This window comes from Phoxinus phoxinus (genome assembly GCF_949152265.1).
Source record: "Phoxinus phoxinus genome assembly, chromosome: 18".
NCBI classification, from domain to species: domain Eukaryota; kingdom Metazoa; phylum Chordata; class Actinopteri; order Cypriniformes; family Leuciscidae; genus Phoxinus; species Phoxinus phoxinus.
Window position 1 is genome coordinate 13,753,498 of NC_136893.1, and position 16,370 is coordinate 13,769,867.

Genomic DNA, 16,370 nt, shown 5'->3' on the forward strand with positions numbered 1-16,370 from the left:
TACTGTACAAGTACTGTCCTACAACTTTGCTAGCTATAAAACATACTTAAATATGCCATTTGTTAAGAAATTATGTTCTGCCTAGGATGGAAAGGCTTGTTTTATAGTAGGGAAGCGGAAGAAGATGAGAATTGCATGCTTTTTCCATAGACAGTATATAAGAGGCTTTTTCCGAATAAAATATATAGAAGGTCTCGTCATGTCCACCAGGTGGCGGTCTTCAATGGGTGAGTTGACAAAAGAACGTAAAGGAAGAAGGGCTGTGGCGTCACGTTCATAAAACTGACACTTGAAGCAGAAACTGTTAGTTTCTGCGGTCGTGTAATGAAATGATGACCCTGGAGTTAAAGTGTGTGCTTTAGCACTCACGATCATGGATTCACCAGATATGGGTAAGTGCAATTCGCCTGTGCATGTCAATATTGAATTAAATATCACTAAATATGTCACTGCATGTCGCTTGATCCCGTGAAGTCGTCTTGGCTGAAATTGTAATAAAGAATTTGCGTATTTATTTGTGAAGTCTGTAAACTTCATTCGTATGAATAAAACTCGATATCCGACATTTGTTCAGTTGTTATGATTGTTCAATGTCAGAGCAGAACATGCTACTTTGCTTATGCAAATCTCTTAAGCTGTCATTGTATCTGTTTTCATCTGTATCAGTTTTAGTATTTTGGTCAATGTATGACATCAGAAGGTTAGATTAATTGGGATTTTTAAACTAATCATAATCTGAGGTTTCCTGATGTGGCGGCTGTGGATACTCTAGGATTGTTGTTCTGTGAGTCGGATCTTTTCAATGAATCGATCGAACGGCTCAACAAACCATCTGCTTTGTACAAAACTTTGTGCCTCGTTCAAAGTTGGTTTTCATTACACAATGTTTTTCAAACATGTTATTAAACGTGCAAAAACTTTGTCAGCTGAGTTAAATATATTTAATGTAAATGCATGTTTTAGGTTCTAAAGTAATTTGTTTTCATGAATTGAATCATGGCTGCGAAAACTGAACTAAACAAACACCTTTTTCGAACACAATTAATTATTCGAAACTGAAAACCTAGCTAATAAATATGCGTCTACATATGGCTTGATTGAAACGGGTTTTAAACTACGTCGGAATGAGGTGATGTAGCCTAATATGTCATGACATGAAAAATAAATTAGTCGATTTGAATCGATTCTTGTTACGATCTGTTTGAAAGAACCGATTCGTGGAAGTGAGTCGGACTTGCATCACTAGGCCTAATTTACGCGTGATTTCCTCCCCCCACAAAAAAAAAAGCCTTAACCAGTTCATCAGAAAGCTCACCGGCTCACAGGGGGATGTAGGCGGGGCTGTCGAGTTGGCTTACCTTTCCTTTCCTTACCTGAACTGGAACTACCTATCTCATTTTCACTTGTAGCCTGCTGTAATGTTGTGGACATCAAGTAGAGACTGTAATGTCATCGACAGATCTCGTGGTGAATGTTTGTGTTAGGAACTTGCATTAGAGAAAAGACCAAAGAGTGGTAAGATCTTTTTTTTTGTGCCTTTCTTGAAAAATACATCTGTAGTTCTTCAGCACGTATGGGTTTAAATGGTATTCGTTTCAATTGTTAGAACTGACGGAAACAATAATTTGGCATACTTGTCGTTATGTTGAATCAAAGTCAGTTGATTTGAACTTGTGAAATAACTCTTTGGCATCATGTTTCTAACACATTGACTGCTGTGTTCCACCTCCTCTGTGCTGTAGAATCTACTCTACTGAGGTGGCAGAACCTGTATTTCAAGCTCTGTTTTATAAAAAGCCACTTCAAATAGCACTAAATAGCTCAGTATTTTATTTTGTGTCAGTTGTATTGCTCAGTTTCGGCTGGTAAAATACTTATTTTCTTATTGATATCCTCCAGCTCTCTTTTATTAATATGTTCTATAAGGATATCAGCATATGATTGTCAAAATTATATTGACGTAGATTGGCTACCATTCAATCTTGGGATGCTAAAAAAAAAAGTTGCTCATTATAAAGTTTCTGTTTCTCATTTTTGTTTGAAGAAAGCATTTATAAAGTGAAAGTCAGCAATTTTTGTTTGTGTAGAAAGAAACTTAGTGCAAGCAAGCACATGATCTGGAAAAAAAAAAACTTTTAAAAGAAGAAGTTTTCAGTTTGATTCTTCCCTTTTACAATCCTCCTTGACCTGGAAATACTCCAGGCTCACAAGGTTTTAGGCTTAGACTTTTAAAATACATATTTACAAACCACCTTCAAAACTAATGAAAGCAAAAAGCTTTTTCTATTATATTTTTCTTTCTTTTTTTCTATTATTTGTACTAAGAAAATGACTGGTGCTCAAACACATTTGTGAAGTTCATATGGCACCAGGACATCATGATCTTTGCAACAGGGAATCGAGAGACAGTTTGCCAGAATGTTACTCACAGCGTGGATGTATATTGTTGTAAAATAATCTTGTTAGAAGTAGTAGGTCATTGAGTAGTGTTTACCTACTCTTTTATGAGTACTGCAAATTTAGACACCCTTTTTTGTAACCTATATATTAGGGAAGTACGGTATGTGATTTTGGACGCAGCAATTGTCTTAAAGTCAGTATGAAACAGAAGTTGTGATAGTCTTTTCTTTCCTTTTGTGATTTATATCCAAGTGAAACGGCTTCTCGAACAAGAAAAGCTGTAGTGCAGGACTTGATTTTGTTAGTTGGGAATTGATTGGATTTTGTGTTTTGTTATTGCTGTGATGTCATGTGAGTGACAGGTTGTCCTGTCCTCATATGCCAGTAAACGTGTCATCAGAGTTGTGATGTGTTTTCTAGGGAGGGGAAGTCATTTTGATAAAAAATTACAAGAGCACATGAATTTAAAAAAAGAATGATGTGCGCACACAGATAAATACTTTATAATATTTACTGCAATATTCCTTTTTTTTTTTCATGATGATTTGATTTAATATTACAATAAATGTCATACCCCATTGACATCATAGATAAATGCCAGTGTATTCTTGTATTTACAAAAGGGAGTGTACACTGCAAAGGTTATATTGTGTTTGCACTTTGCAGTAATGTCTTAGTGAACTTTAAGAGCTGCTGCTCAACAGGACCACTTGCGGATCTTGTCTTTTAGGAAGCTGTTGTCCGGGGCTGGATGATGCGTCCTCTCCAGACACAGAGCCCCTCATAAAGGATCCAAGACCCAAGGACCTCAGCACCGTCTCACATATGGTACGATGTTAGGAAAATGCAAAAGTTTCTTGCTATTCTAGAACTTCAAATTTTAAAATCATAAAGTGTAATGTGATTTGTTTCTCAGGATGTTCAGGGGTACAGATGGGTGTGCTGGAAGGTGTGGTTGTGCCGCATCGGGGCGGTATGTTCTGCAGGCCTGCTGCTAGTGCTCTTCAACTGGCGCCCTCGCCTCGGCATCCTGGCCCGGTGCAAGTCGTGTCCCATTTCAATGGCGGATGTTTTGCTATTAAAGGTATTGTCTGTCTCCATATGCAGACTGTCTGCTACTTTACAAAATATTTAAATACTGGTTGGTAAAATATTGACAAATGGGAGAAGAATGTACATTAAATCACAGTTTTCCTTGTGATTATGATAGGACAGATATGGTCAGCAGTTTGTTGTAGACGTGCGTAAAGAGGAAATTGAGGAAGGCAGGTAAGACCCACAGCGCATTTATTACTGATGCTTCTCCTTTTTTCTTTTTATGTGTTTTATAAGTTTCTTTCTTTTAACCAGCTACTTGTGTAAAGCCATTCTTTGCTTTTTAAAATAATTTGGTAACTTGTTACTTGAAGATGTAAACCTTCATATTTGTATATAAACCGAAATATATATAAAATTTCTCATTTAAATCAAAAGGGAAAAATAATAATTTCAATAAGGTAATCTAATGTGAATTAACAATATTTGAATTGAATTTCAGAATAAATTTGAATCCCTTTAATCCCTCTTTTTGCATTGTGACATTATTTTCATAACAATTACGCACTTTCTGGCCTAAATTGTCATTGCTGTAATGTGGGAAAAATGAAATATAATTTTAATGGTAACCTTTTTTATTGTATGTATGTATTTATTTAATTATTATATTAAAAACATATTAAAAAAAATAAAAAATGTTTGTTTATAAAGCCATTTAACTATTTTATGTTGATCTCTTTCAGTTTGGAGTTTACCGTTGGAGAGGCGGACGAGAATGAATGGAGAGACACCGTGCAGCTACACAGTGAAAAGGTAACATAAGGGCAGTTCAAATAAAGGGTGTTATGTACATTTCAGGTCCATCTGCTTGATCATATCATGTTTTGCTTTCATCTAGAAAACACTGCTCAGATACTATGTGTTTGAGGGCATGCGCTACATATGGATTGCCAGGAAAGGAGCCTTTTGCAAAGCAAGGTACTGTCGGGTATATATTGTTTCCTCTGAAGCCTCTACATGGTTATATGATTATAAAGCTGAACTTGTGTGGTTGTAAATCTGTCTGTAGTATCCTCAACGAAGGCTGGACCTGCGCTGACCTGCATGGCCGACAGCAAGGACTGAGTCGAGCAGACCAAAGCACAAGGTCAGTACCCTTTTATTTGCTATATGACGTGAATATAATTCATTCCAAACACAAAATAGTTTTTTTTTACTCTGTCATGTAGAAAACAAATTTTTGGGGCCAATATCATTGATGTACCTGTGAAGTCTTACTTGGAACTTCTCTTTGAGGAGGTAGACCTTTTCTTCCCTACTTTTATATACGCTGTAAAATTATTATTTTGCTATTACAGACACTGTTTAGTGATTAAATAGTGCCATACCCTGGATTTATATATTAAATACTTAGTGAAAGATGTATGTATTGATCCGCTCTCCTTCTATTTTTCTATTTTCAGGTGCTCAATCCGTTCTACGTATTTCAGGTGTTCAGCATCATCCTGTGGATGTCAGACAGATACTATTATTATGCTGCTTGTATCTTCATCATATCCTTAATTTCAATCGCTGTGTCCCTTTATCAGATTCGTAAGGTATGCAAACATTGTTTGTACTACTTTTGGGCTCTTTTGTTTTGTTGTGAATTCGTATAATAACTAAGTTGTTAATAATATGTCGTTTTATGTCTCTGCAGCAAAGCACCACTCTCCACCGCATGGCCCGTTTGGTAGTGAACATTACTGTGCGCAGGGACACCGGAGGTGATATTACCAAACGTTAATAATATGCAGCCAGCAAAGTGCCGTTCCTCACAATGCTGGCTTGTTCTTTGCGAAAACATGTTTGTTTGTGTGTCTTTCCAGAGGAAGAGTGTATAAACTCTGAGGAGCTGGTTCCAGGTGACTGTGTTTTGATTCCAGCTGAGGGTTTGCTCCTGCCGTGCGACGCCGCCCTGCTGGCTGGCGAGTGCATGGTGAACGAAAGCATGCTGACTGGTGAGAGAATGCAAACGGCCTTTGAAATTGTGTATTGCGCTAAATCAATATGCATTAGAGGCTTTTCCGTTCTCACCACTGCCGCTTTACCAACTGACAGGTGAGAGCATACCAGTGATGAAGACGCCATTGTCTACTTCTGGAGCCACATACAGTCCAGAGTCTGAACGCAGACACACTTTGTTTTGTGGCACACAGCTCATCCAGGCTAAAGGAGGCGTTCCTGCTGGGAATGGAGCCATTGCTGTTGTAACGCACACAGGTGATTTATAAAGCAATACATAATTTTTTCTATTATACACCGCCGCTCAAATGTTTGGGGTCTGTAAGATGTATGTATGTGTGTGTTTTTACTATATATTAATTAATACTTTTATCCAGCAAGGACACATTAAATTGCCAAAAGTATTTTCTTTTGCAATGTTATCAGTGGTTTTGCCATTTTAAATAAATGCTGCTCTTTTAAACTTTCTGTTCATCAAAGAATCCTGAAAACAATGTATCCTGGTTTCCACGGACATATTAAGAAGCACAACTGTCTGATTGACAACTGACTGATTGATTTATATGAAATACTCTACAGTATACAATACACTTGCTATTAGCTACAAGGCAGAGAAGCCATTAAATGACTTTCAATTTTACTTTCTTTTGTTTTCTCTTTTGATTCTGTTCATCAGGGTTTTTTACTGCCAAAGGGGACCTTATTAGTTCTATCCTCTACCCTCAACCATTAGACTTTCGCTTCTACAAGGACGCAATGAAGTTCCTTCTTTTTCTAGGATTTCTGGGTAAGTTGGTGTACTTGGTAGGCTCTTATGTATGTGATATAATGGCGTTTGTTTATGTTTTAGACTCATATTGCAGAATATGGGTCTTTATCAATGTGAATATCTGTGTTTCAGCGTTGGTCGGCACTATTTATAGCGTTGTGATACTATCAAGGAGCCATGTAAGTAATTTACATTGGAGGGGACATCTCTTATACTTCTTTTTTAATACTTTTTTTTTTTTTTTCCTCCGTCAGTCAAGATTTTTTGCACTACAGTAATAGAGCGCAACCGTCGGGTTCCAGAAGTAAAAACTCCATTAATTTTTAACTCCAAGTTTTTGTTTCAAACTGAACTTTGTAGTTTTGTTATTCACCTCGAAAAAATATTAAAAAATATTTGTAGAACCTGTGCTGCTGTAAAAGCACTGTTGCACTTTATTTGTTTTTAAATTATTTCTTCCTAAATTGTATTTTATTTACAAATAATTATACTTTAGATTTAATTCCTCTGCTTATTCACTTCTTGTGTCATCAGACGCCCTGGAACCAATTACTTATCCGGTCTCTGGATATTGTGACAATAATAGTTCCACCTGCTCTTCCTGCTGCTCTAACTACAGCCGCTATCTACGCCCAGAATCGCCTGAAGCGTCATGGGGTGTTCTGCATTAGCCCACCTCGTATTAATATCTGCGGCAAGATATCACTTTTCTGTTTTGATAAGGTAAGTGATCAAGGTTTCACGCAATGATTTAAGGAAATCCTTAAAATGGTATCCTGATGATTCACACCTTGTAGATGGGTAGTTCAACTCAGAAATATTCATGCCACTGTAGTTTAAAAAATGTGCTTAATCTAATATTTGGCTTTTTAAAGCCTGAGCTTCAGGCTGTTCAAATAAACTTTGTTTCATTACTCAGTGAAGGTATTCTGTTTGTGTAATGATTACATCATCAGTGCCCTGGATTAGACCGATAGAGAACTTCATCCTTAACTCCCCATGTCAATTCTGTTGACTTTAGGAGTGTACCTTTTACACATAATCTAGCTAACATAGATAAGTTAATTGACAATATTATTATTATCATATTATGTATAATAGATTATATTATTATATGTTATGCATATATTTGTGTGTGGGTGTTTATAAATTAATTATATTTATAAATATTTTCTATCTACAGTAACTCCATCCATATCCATTTCTTATTGTTTTCCCATTACATAAAAAATAATTTTAAACTTTAAAAATACAAATAAGTTTTAGACTAAAACTTTTAAACTGAATTTTAAGGACGTATGATTCATATTTTTGTGGGTCAATCAAATTATTCAATAATAAAGTATATTTATAGTAAAGAATATATATATATATATTCTTTTTAATTCTCTAGTCACTCCATCCATATCCATTTCACAGTGCATAATAGTGTTTCTATTTGAATGTTTTAAAATAAACTACTCACAAGGTTTGCTTCATATTTTTGGGTGGGTGAAATATCAAATGAATCAATTAAAAAATATAAAATACTTTTCCAAGGACAGTTGTCCAGAGCAAAAATAAATGTCCAACCTCTTCCCATTAAAAATTAAAAGTCCCCTGGGATGTAGGTTTATTCTAAGTTTATTCCCGCCCTTTATTATTAAGCATTTAATTTTTCATTGCCATCTTACATGCATCATGTGTTTTCAAAGTAAAGACATTCTGTTTATTAGTGGCAGCATTATGCAATTGAGGGTTAGACTTAGCAATGACTGATATGATCTCTGCTGCTGCCTTGCTGAACATCAAGATCCTGTCTGAAGTAAATGAGGCTGCAGTCTAACATCCTGTCACACTGTATGCATTTTTTGTGTCAATTAAGAACAAGTCGTTTTATGAGATGTTTATATAAACTGATCTTACAGTGTTTTTATAGCATTTTAAAGTTAAACTAGTAAAAGAGAGTGGTGTATCATTTTCATTAGCAATATTTCCATCCAACTTTTTCCCCCCCACATTTTGGAAACTTACATTAAAAAAAGCACCGGGTAGAAACGCCAAGATGTGCATAAATTCTAAATGTGTGCATAAATTGCTCACTCAATTGAGGCGGTTACGTATTTTTATCCGATAAGACATGAGCATAAACTACGAGTGAAACCCATTTACTGAATAAATTCCTTGACCTCACGTGACTGCCTCAACCGTGGATGTGATTGGATAACTGGACTAACCAGCTGACCAATTTCATTGAACAGCATCTTAAATATTGGTTTGATTGTTCTGAAATGCCTGAGCCAAAGTCTATCATGGGGATCATTTGGTAATGACCTCCCAGAAACTTCTCACACGATTGCATTCCCAAACACTAGCATCTGAACGCATGATAACTTGACAACATTTATTGCGTTTCGTTTGCACGCTCTGAGACATAAGTCATTTATGATGGAGATAAAAAGAGCCACAGTGGCTTCCATTTTTATTACAGATATTTTGCGCCCGTTTCCCTGGAAGTGATTTTTCTCTCTTGACCACATGAGATGGAAACGCTGCTTTATTTGCAAATGTTTTATGTGATATTCCAGTTTTGTGCATAAGTTAAATTTGCTACTGTATAGAAACAAAGCTATTGTGAGTTGTGACAAAACCGATCAGTTTCTTTGTGTTTGTTTCAGACTGGCACTCTGACAGAGGAGGGTCTGGATGTGTGGGGCGTCATGGAAGCGAGTGGAGGGGTATTTGGCGAGCTGGTCCCTGACCCTCTCCTTCTCCCTCCTGGAATGATGCTCTTTGCACTTGCCTCCTGCCATTCAATAGCTTTGCTGGGGGGTCAAGCAATTGGAGACCCACTAGAGCTCAAAATGATTGAATCCACTGGATGGGTAATGGCTGGTTTCTCTCAGTGCTTCATGCTCTTAAAGGGATAGTTTACCCAGAAATGAAATTAAAATTCTTTCAACATTTATTCATCCTCATGTCGATCCAAAATTAATAATTTCTGTGCAACACAAAAGAAGATATTCTGCAAAATGTTTTTTTTCTTGTTCATTTAATGAAAGTCAATGGGCACCAAAACCTTTTAGCTACAGAATATCTTCTTTAGTCAACGTTTGGAATGACACAATGAGAGCTGTGAGCTGATTTCAGTAATTCGCATCTCATTTCTTTAAGCTTTTTACATATCAAAGGTGCCATAACATTAAACAAAACGGATTCATAACTTCTCATGTCATCTTGCATGCAAAATGACAGGAACTGACTGAGTCGGAGAATGAGATGGGACAAGATTCTGAATTTGGGAGACACAGAGTACTAGCAGTGATGAGACCTCCTGGGCCTGAGCTCCTGTCAGAAGGAAATGTAAGTTGATATGAATGAAAAGGATGGTTCACTCAAAAATGAAAATCATTTACCGGTACTCACCCTCATGTCGCTCCAAACCTGTATGACTTTCTCTCTTTTTGTGGAACATGAAAGAATAAAACTCTTTTTGACCGTACAGTTAAAGTCAATGGGTTTTGGTGTTGTTTGGACCCCAATGTTCTTTAAAATATCTTTTGTTTCACAGAAGAAAGATAGGCATACAGGTTTGGAATGTGCATGAGGAAATGGTGACAGAATGTTTATTTCTGGCTCTTTAAAACAAATATTTGACAAAAGAAAAAAGCCATTGGATAATGTTTTAATCCTAATTTACCTATCCTCTTATGTGTTTTTCAGTCTGTTAGTCAACCAGTAGCAATTGTGCGGAGATTCCCATTTTCCTCTTCTTTGCAAAGAATGAGCGTGGTGAGCGTTGGGCCAGGTGGAGCTTCTCCTGTTGCATTCCTTAAAGGAGCACCTGAGATGGTGGCCAGCTTCTGCCTCAGAGAAAGTGGTGAGGGCCTGACTCTTAAAACTTGTCCTGATTCTTATATCACCTTGAGAAGAGCAAGCCGGAGTAAATGAAACGCTACCTACCTATTCATTTTTGTTCTCAGTTTTGTTCTGTCTTTGTGCTTTCCTTGTGACAGTGCCTTCTCATTTTTCACCCACTCTCCGGGAGTATGCGAGCCAGGGCTTCAGGGTCCTTGCATTTGCCTACAAGCACCTCAATAAGGAGACTGACCTAGCCACTGTTGAAAGGTCAGCTGTTTTGTTTTATAAACTACAGTTTAAAGGTTTGGGGTCGGTAATATTAAAAACATTATGGTTTTCTTATGGTCACGAAGGCTGCATTTATTTGAAAATACAGCAAGAATTTAAAATGACAATTTTCTATTTTTATATATTTGAAGATGTATCATTCATTTAATCATCACTCCAGTCTTCAGTGTCACATGATCCTTCAGAAATCATTCTGATATGCTGATTTGCTGTTCAAGAAACATTTCTTATTATCAATGTTGAAAACAGTTGTTCTGCTTAATATTTTTGTGGGATTCTTTGATTTAGAAAGTTCAGCATTTATTTGAAATGGAACTCTTTGGTAACATTATAAATGTATTTGCTGTAACTTTGTATTAATTTAATGAATCCTTGCTGGATAAAAGTATTACATTATTTTTTTTAAATCCTACTGATCCCAAACATTTAAACTGTTGTGAATTTAATTATTATTGCATACTTAAATTTTATTATAAAATATAATAGATATTTAGAGAGAGGCAGATGCATGCTTTACATTCCTGCTGCCTCGTGTCATTTTATAATAATATATACGGAAGCTTTATTGTTTAAATTTACCTTTCAAACAAGTAAAGCATCTTTGTTTCTCTCTGAAACACAGTATGTAGAAAAGCTACATTTCTACATATGTAGAAAAGCTAAATGTCGAGCCCTGGTTATTATCAGCTCTTGATAAATGTTTGCTTGTAGGGTGGAGGTGGAGAAAGACTTGAACTTCCTGGGTCTGTTGGTAATGAAGAACCAAGTAAAGCCAGAGAGTGCCGAAGTCATTCGCACTCTTAAACTGGCACAATTACGGCCTGTTATGGTTACAGGTATGTCCAAAAACAACAAACGTAATATAAACATACACTATAAGGGTTTTTACAGCCAAGATTTGCTTTATGATGGTTAAATTGACACTAAACAGTGGCCTCTCTCTCTCTTAGCTTTATAGACAGAGAAGTGAAAATGATTTGTTTTTTCTGCTCTGTCAGGTGACAATATTCTCACTGCTGTGAATGTGGCGCGTGCGTGTGGAATGGTGCTGTCACATGAGAAGGTTATTTTCGTTCATGCATCGCCCCCTACTGCCAGTTCAATGGCCTCGCTGCAGTTTCATCAAGGAGATGGTGCAGTAGCCACCGTTAATACTCATGAGACTATTGATAATCCAGTACAGGTTTGCTCTTTGACCTATTAAGTGCTTTATAGGTGTTACCATTGACATATCATGTAGTAATGTCTTATACAGAGTTTGTATTAATTGAGAAATATTTCCTCTTCCTGTACCTTAAGGGTCTCTACCAGAACAGCGCCAGCTATCATTTGGCTATAAATGGAATGTCCTTTGCAGCACTTTGTGATTATTTCCCTGAATATCTACCCAAGGTGACTTGGATTATGTTTTACAAGTATTGATTCATTCCAGTTTTAGACTGGTGATGTGGGCACCATACTTTTCAAATTGATTTTCTGGAAATTGACAGTGCTCATTGTTTCTGTGTTACAGATTCTGATAAGGGGAACAGTGTACGCCCGCATGACCCCAGACCAGAAAACCCAGCTGGTAAAAGCACTGCAGAATCTCAAGTGAGTTTAGTTTTTTAAAAGTGTGGTCAAATGGGAATCAAGAGCAGTAGTGAGCATTGCTTGAGAATGATCTGTAAAAAATGTTGATGTACACAACATCATTGATAAATCAACAATAAATAGAGTAATATTGTGGAATTTGTTAGCAGGGGTTTGTAACACTGAATATAACGTCCATATCTCCTGACTCGTGTGCAGTTACAGGGTGGGCATGTGTGGGGATGGAGCCAATGACTGTGGAGCGTTGAGGGCTGCAGATGTCGGTGTGTCATTGTCTGAGGCTGAGGCCTCTGTGGCGTCTCCTTTCACATCCAAGTCTGATAACATTAGCTGTGTGCCTTTACTCATTAAGTAAATAACACACTTTTACCATACTGTGTACATTATTACCTGGCTTTTTAGCCATAAATAGTATAATGGATATTGTATTCTTGACTTAAGTTATTATAACATCAATATATAATATGTTTATGAATGTGTATTTATATTTATTTGTTATTATTATTACTATTCTTAATAAAAATTATTGCTTTTATTACAATTATTACTATTAACTACAGTAATATTAATCATGTTTATTTTTAATCAACAATGTTTTTTTAATAATAATACATTTTACTAGTAGTATTTATTTAATTTTGTATTTTTGACTTAAATTCCAATATCAATATATGATATATATAATAATGTATTTAGATTTAATAATAATACTTACTATTAATTAACTTTTTTCATTAAGTCAAATATTTCATTATAAAAATAGTAATTGTTTATTGAATATTTTATATATATATATATATATATATATATATATATATATATATATATATATATATACATGTTATAATTTACAATAATAAATGCATATAAATAACAACTAATTGTAATAAACTACGGTTATATGTAATGTTATAAAACTAAATGTAATGTCTAATTTGTTTGAAAACAGGGAAGGCAGGTGTTCACTGGTGACATCATTTAGTCTTTTCAAGTACATGGCCTTGTACAGTCTGATTCAGTTTGCCTCTGTACTTATTCTCTACACTGTGAGTGTTTGCCTTTTTTTTTTTTTTATCATGAGCTTAAAATCATCCAAATATACAATGAAGTAATTTGGGCATTTTAACAGGCAAGTTGATGGTTTCTTTTATCTATTGTAGGAGAAAACAAACTTGGGAGATTTTCAGTTCCTCTTCTTTGATTTAGTTTTGGTGACAGTTTTGGCTATAGTGATGGGCCGGGGAGGTCCCAGCGATGAGCTCCACCCCCAGCGACCAGCTGCCAGTCTTCTATCTGTGCCAGTCCTGGCTAGTTTACTGGTTCACACTGTGCTGCTGATCCTAGCTCAGGTGTCTGCCCTACTTATCACTGTCTCACAAGACTGGTAAGCAACTGACCTAAGTGACCTAGTTTTTAGGTAACATTAAAAATTCTTGTACCCTCATAACTGTTGCGTTAAAACCATACGACTGTTTGCAGGTATGTGCCTCTAAATTCCACTAGCACAGGGGCTGCAAACCTGCCCAACATGGAGGACACAAGCATATTTGCCTTATCGGGGTTCCAGTATATCATCATGTCTATTGTGATAACTAAAGGATATCCTTACAAAAAACCACTGTATTACAATGGTGAGAATTTTAACTTGACCCTAGACCTGTTTAACACCGCAAACATAGCAAACGATAATCTTTTATCATCAATATAAAATAATGGAGTAAACTAATCACAATTTGTTTAAAAAAAAAAATCCAGATAATTTGAGCAGTTTGTAGGTTCACGTAGGGGTTTCTGTTTTATTAAATGTAGATGTTGTCTATGAATGTAAATGTGTTTCCCCTCATCATGCAAATTAGATTTCACAGTGATTTTATAGAATTATTATAGAACAAGTAATAATTCTCAATGGCCCACTCCCGATAACCATTTAATAATCTGTAGAAATTTTTAAAGGAAATGCCCAATGTAGATGTAGTCTTTGTTTAGTTATTTTAAATGTTTTTTTCCTCCTCTTCTTAGTTTTGTTCCTAGTCGCACTGCTGCTCTTCTTTGCTCTCATGAGCTGGCTGGTGCTTTTCAATGGTACCATCATCCATCAGGTGCTGGAGCTCTATTACATCACTGATATGGAATATAAACTCCTGCTGGTGGCTGTAGCCGCACTCAACTTCTTCACATGCTACTTGATTGAGGTACAGACAAATACATGAATGACCACATGGCATCTGGAACGTGAAACCAATATCAGTAATTGCAGTTAAGTTATTTCTCTTTACAGATTCTCATTGACCAAGGTGCCCTGAACTGCCTTCGCAACCTCAGGGGAAAACGCGAGTCCAAAAAGCAGTTCAAACGTCTCGACGCCCAGCTTGCAGAAACACCCTCATGGCCGCCCCTGAACCAGACCTTGTTCCCACCACAGTGCACCGTCATCGGTGTTAGCTAACACCTACCTCCCGCTTTAGCATTTCAAATCTCCCAATGCACATATCCAGTGTTGCCAAAGATCTGATAGCACCTCTCAGTGCACTAGTGAGGTATGCGTACCAGATGCTGTCCTTGTCTGCCTATTATATATGGCAAAAACATATCATACAGTAACAAGAGTGAAGGTAAAGATCACTGTTAGTGATGGTATTTCTTATAATAGAACACATAAATGAAGAATTAAAAACTTTTTTAAAGTCTTTTGAAGGTGTGCTGAATGAATTAGAAAAGGGGTGGAAACATATTTACCAATTTATACATGCAAATTAACAGTTTATACAGAAAAAATGGGCATATTGCCTTGAGACTAACATTAATTCAAAATGTTGAGCATGTCGTTGTAAACCCATATGCTTTTTTTGTTTTTGTTTCTTGGACCATAAAAGTTCTACCAAAGCATTCAAGTTGCTTCAAGTTGTTGTATTGGAAAAGTTATGCATACATGCTGCCTACTTTATTTCCTAGTGGAACAGATTTTTTTTTTTTTTTTTTTTTTTTAAAGGGCATGGACTTGGTTTAATCCAGCCATTGTTGATTGGGTGCAGGCATGCTTGCAGTCGATTGTAAGAAAGGGGGCGGAGTTTAAGCAAACTAAATTATTGGAGATATGATCCACCATATGTCACCATAGAGCAATCTGATGCTTTCACCAGGGGGTCCAGTTAATACATTTTAATATAAATTACAAGGCCAAAAAAAAAAAACATCTTAAAAATAAAACGTAAGGGGAAAACATTCTTTATATGAGGATTTTTTTAGTTATCAGGATTTTGCAGTTGATAATTTGACATGATCTAGGATTGTTATCCGCTTATCCTGGAGTTGCTGTCATAGCAACAAGTCTATAAAGTCAAACCTGCTCAGGAGCAGCTTCTTTTACATGAACAATGATTTGACTGCGTCTTTTTAAAGGTGAAAGTCTGTGTCAGACATTGCTACTTTCTTACAATTACACCCTATTGAACCAGGGACAATAATTAAAAGATATAAATACATTTGTTTTTATATAAATCATTTTCAAATTAGTTGAAAATAATTATGTTGTTTCATCTGTAATAGACCCTTGCATTACAAACAGTCTGACCGCTATTGAAGCCGGTGGCTTGGTGCAGTGCAGGAGATGCAGATAAAATAACACAACGTACAAAATGTTGTCTACTGTGCCATTAGAAATATGTTCTTGACCCTTAAGAAGCTTTATCCACTTCATGTTTAAAATTAAATTAATTTCTAATTACCCCAGGCTACTCTTGACTGAAAAAAAAGTTAAAATCCTGTACAAATACTAGAAATCATGTAAAATGGAAATAATTTGGAATCGTTTTTACAAAACACAGAGTAATACAGAAACCTTAATCAAATCTGCAAGTTTGTTTGAAAAGCCAAATTAGCCAGAGATCAGTTATCATTATTAGAAGATCTGGCTTCTGTCAAATCATCTCAGATATATTAAGTGAGGTACGAAGAATGGACTCCTGATAACATCTGTTTAGAAAATAGGGAATTTTCATTTATAGCTGACTTATACATAGGCCTACATATATACAGGTGCTGGTCATATAATTAGAACATCATGAAAGAGTTGATCTAATTCAGTAATTCCATTCAAAAAGTGAAACTTGTATATTATATTCATTAATTACACACAGACTGATATATTTCAAATGTTTATTTCTTTTAATTTTGATGATTATAACCGACATCTAATGAAAATCCCAAATTCAGTATCTCAGAAAATTTGAATATTGCTTAAGACCAATACAAAAAAAGGATTTTTAGAAATGCTGGCCAACTGAAAAGTATGAGCATTTACAGCACTCAATACTTAGTTGGGGGTCCTTTTGCCTGAATTACTGCAGCAATGCGGCGTGGAGTCGGTCAGTCTGTGGCACTGCTCAGGTGTTATGAGAGCCCAGGTTGCTCTGATAGTGGCCTTCAGCTCTTCTGCATTGTT

General features: G+C 36.0%; 1 protein-coding gene across 2 annotated transcripts; it reads left to right on the forward strand.

Annotated features, from left to right (window-relative positions):
• Positions 1-209: 209 nt before the first annotated feature.
• atp13a2 (ATPase cation transporting 13A2) lies at positions 210-14,849 on the forward strand. Of its 2 annotated transcripts, none has more exons than XM_079589251.1 (29): positions 210-392; positions 3,131-3,228; positions 3,317-3,484; positions 3,611-3,669; positions 4,179-4,248; positions 4,334-4,413; positions 4,505-4,582; positions 4,665-4,734; positions 4,899-5,033; positions 5,135-5,201; positions 5,304-5,435; positions 5,536-5,697; positions 6,116-6,226; positions 6,341-6,387; positions 6,743-6,931; positions 8,866-9,072; positions 9,443-9,550; positions 9,911-10,067; positions 10,204-10,315; positions 11,048-11,172; positions 11,335-11,519; positions 11,636-11,728; positions 11,850-11,929; positions 12,128-12,280; positions 12,879-12,975; positions 13,090-13,313; positions 13,409-13,560; positions 13,949-14,121; positions 14,208-14,849. In XM_079589251.1, exons 1-29 carry the CDS (start codon positions 374-376, stop codon positions 14,373-14,375), a joined length of 3,519 nt encoding a protein of 1,172 aa, XP_079445377.1. In that variant the 5' UTR covers positions 210-373; the 3' UTR covers positions 14,376-14,849. The 2 variants fall into 2 exon arrangements, with proteins under 2 accessions (XP_079445377.1, XP_079445378.1); XM_079589252.1 differs by lacking the exon at positions 210-392 and adding an exon at positions 1,193-1,515 and having other exon boundaries at positions 14,208-14,825.
• Positions 14,850-16,370: the final 1,521 nt, after the last annotated feature.

Excerpts from the sequence above, each read along its gene's own strand:
- atp13a2 (XM_079589251.1), top strand. Across the intron at positions 4,249-4,333 it reads TGCAGCTACACAGTGAAAAG|AAAACACTGCTCAGATACTA; the intron begins GTAACATAAGGG and ends GCTTTCATCTAG. Across the intron at positions 11,729-11,849 it reads TCCCTGAATATCTACCCAAG|ATTCTGATAAGGGGAACAGT; the intron begins GTGACTTGGATT and ends TCTGTGTTACAG.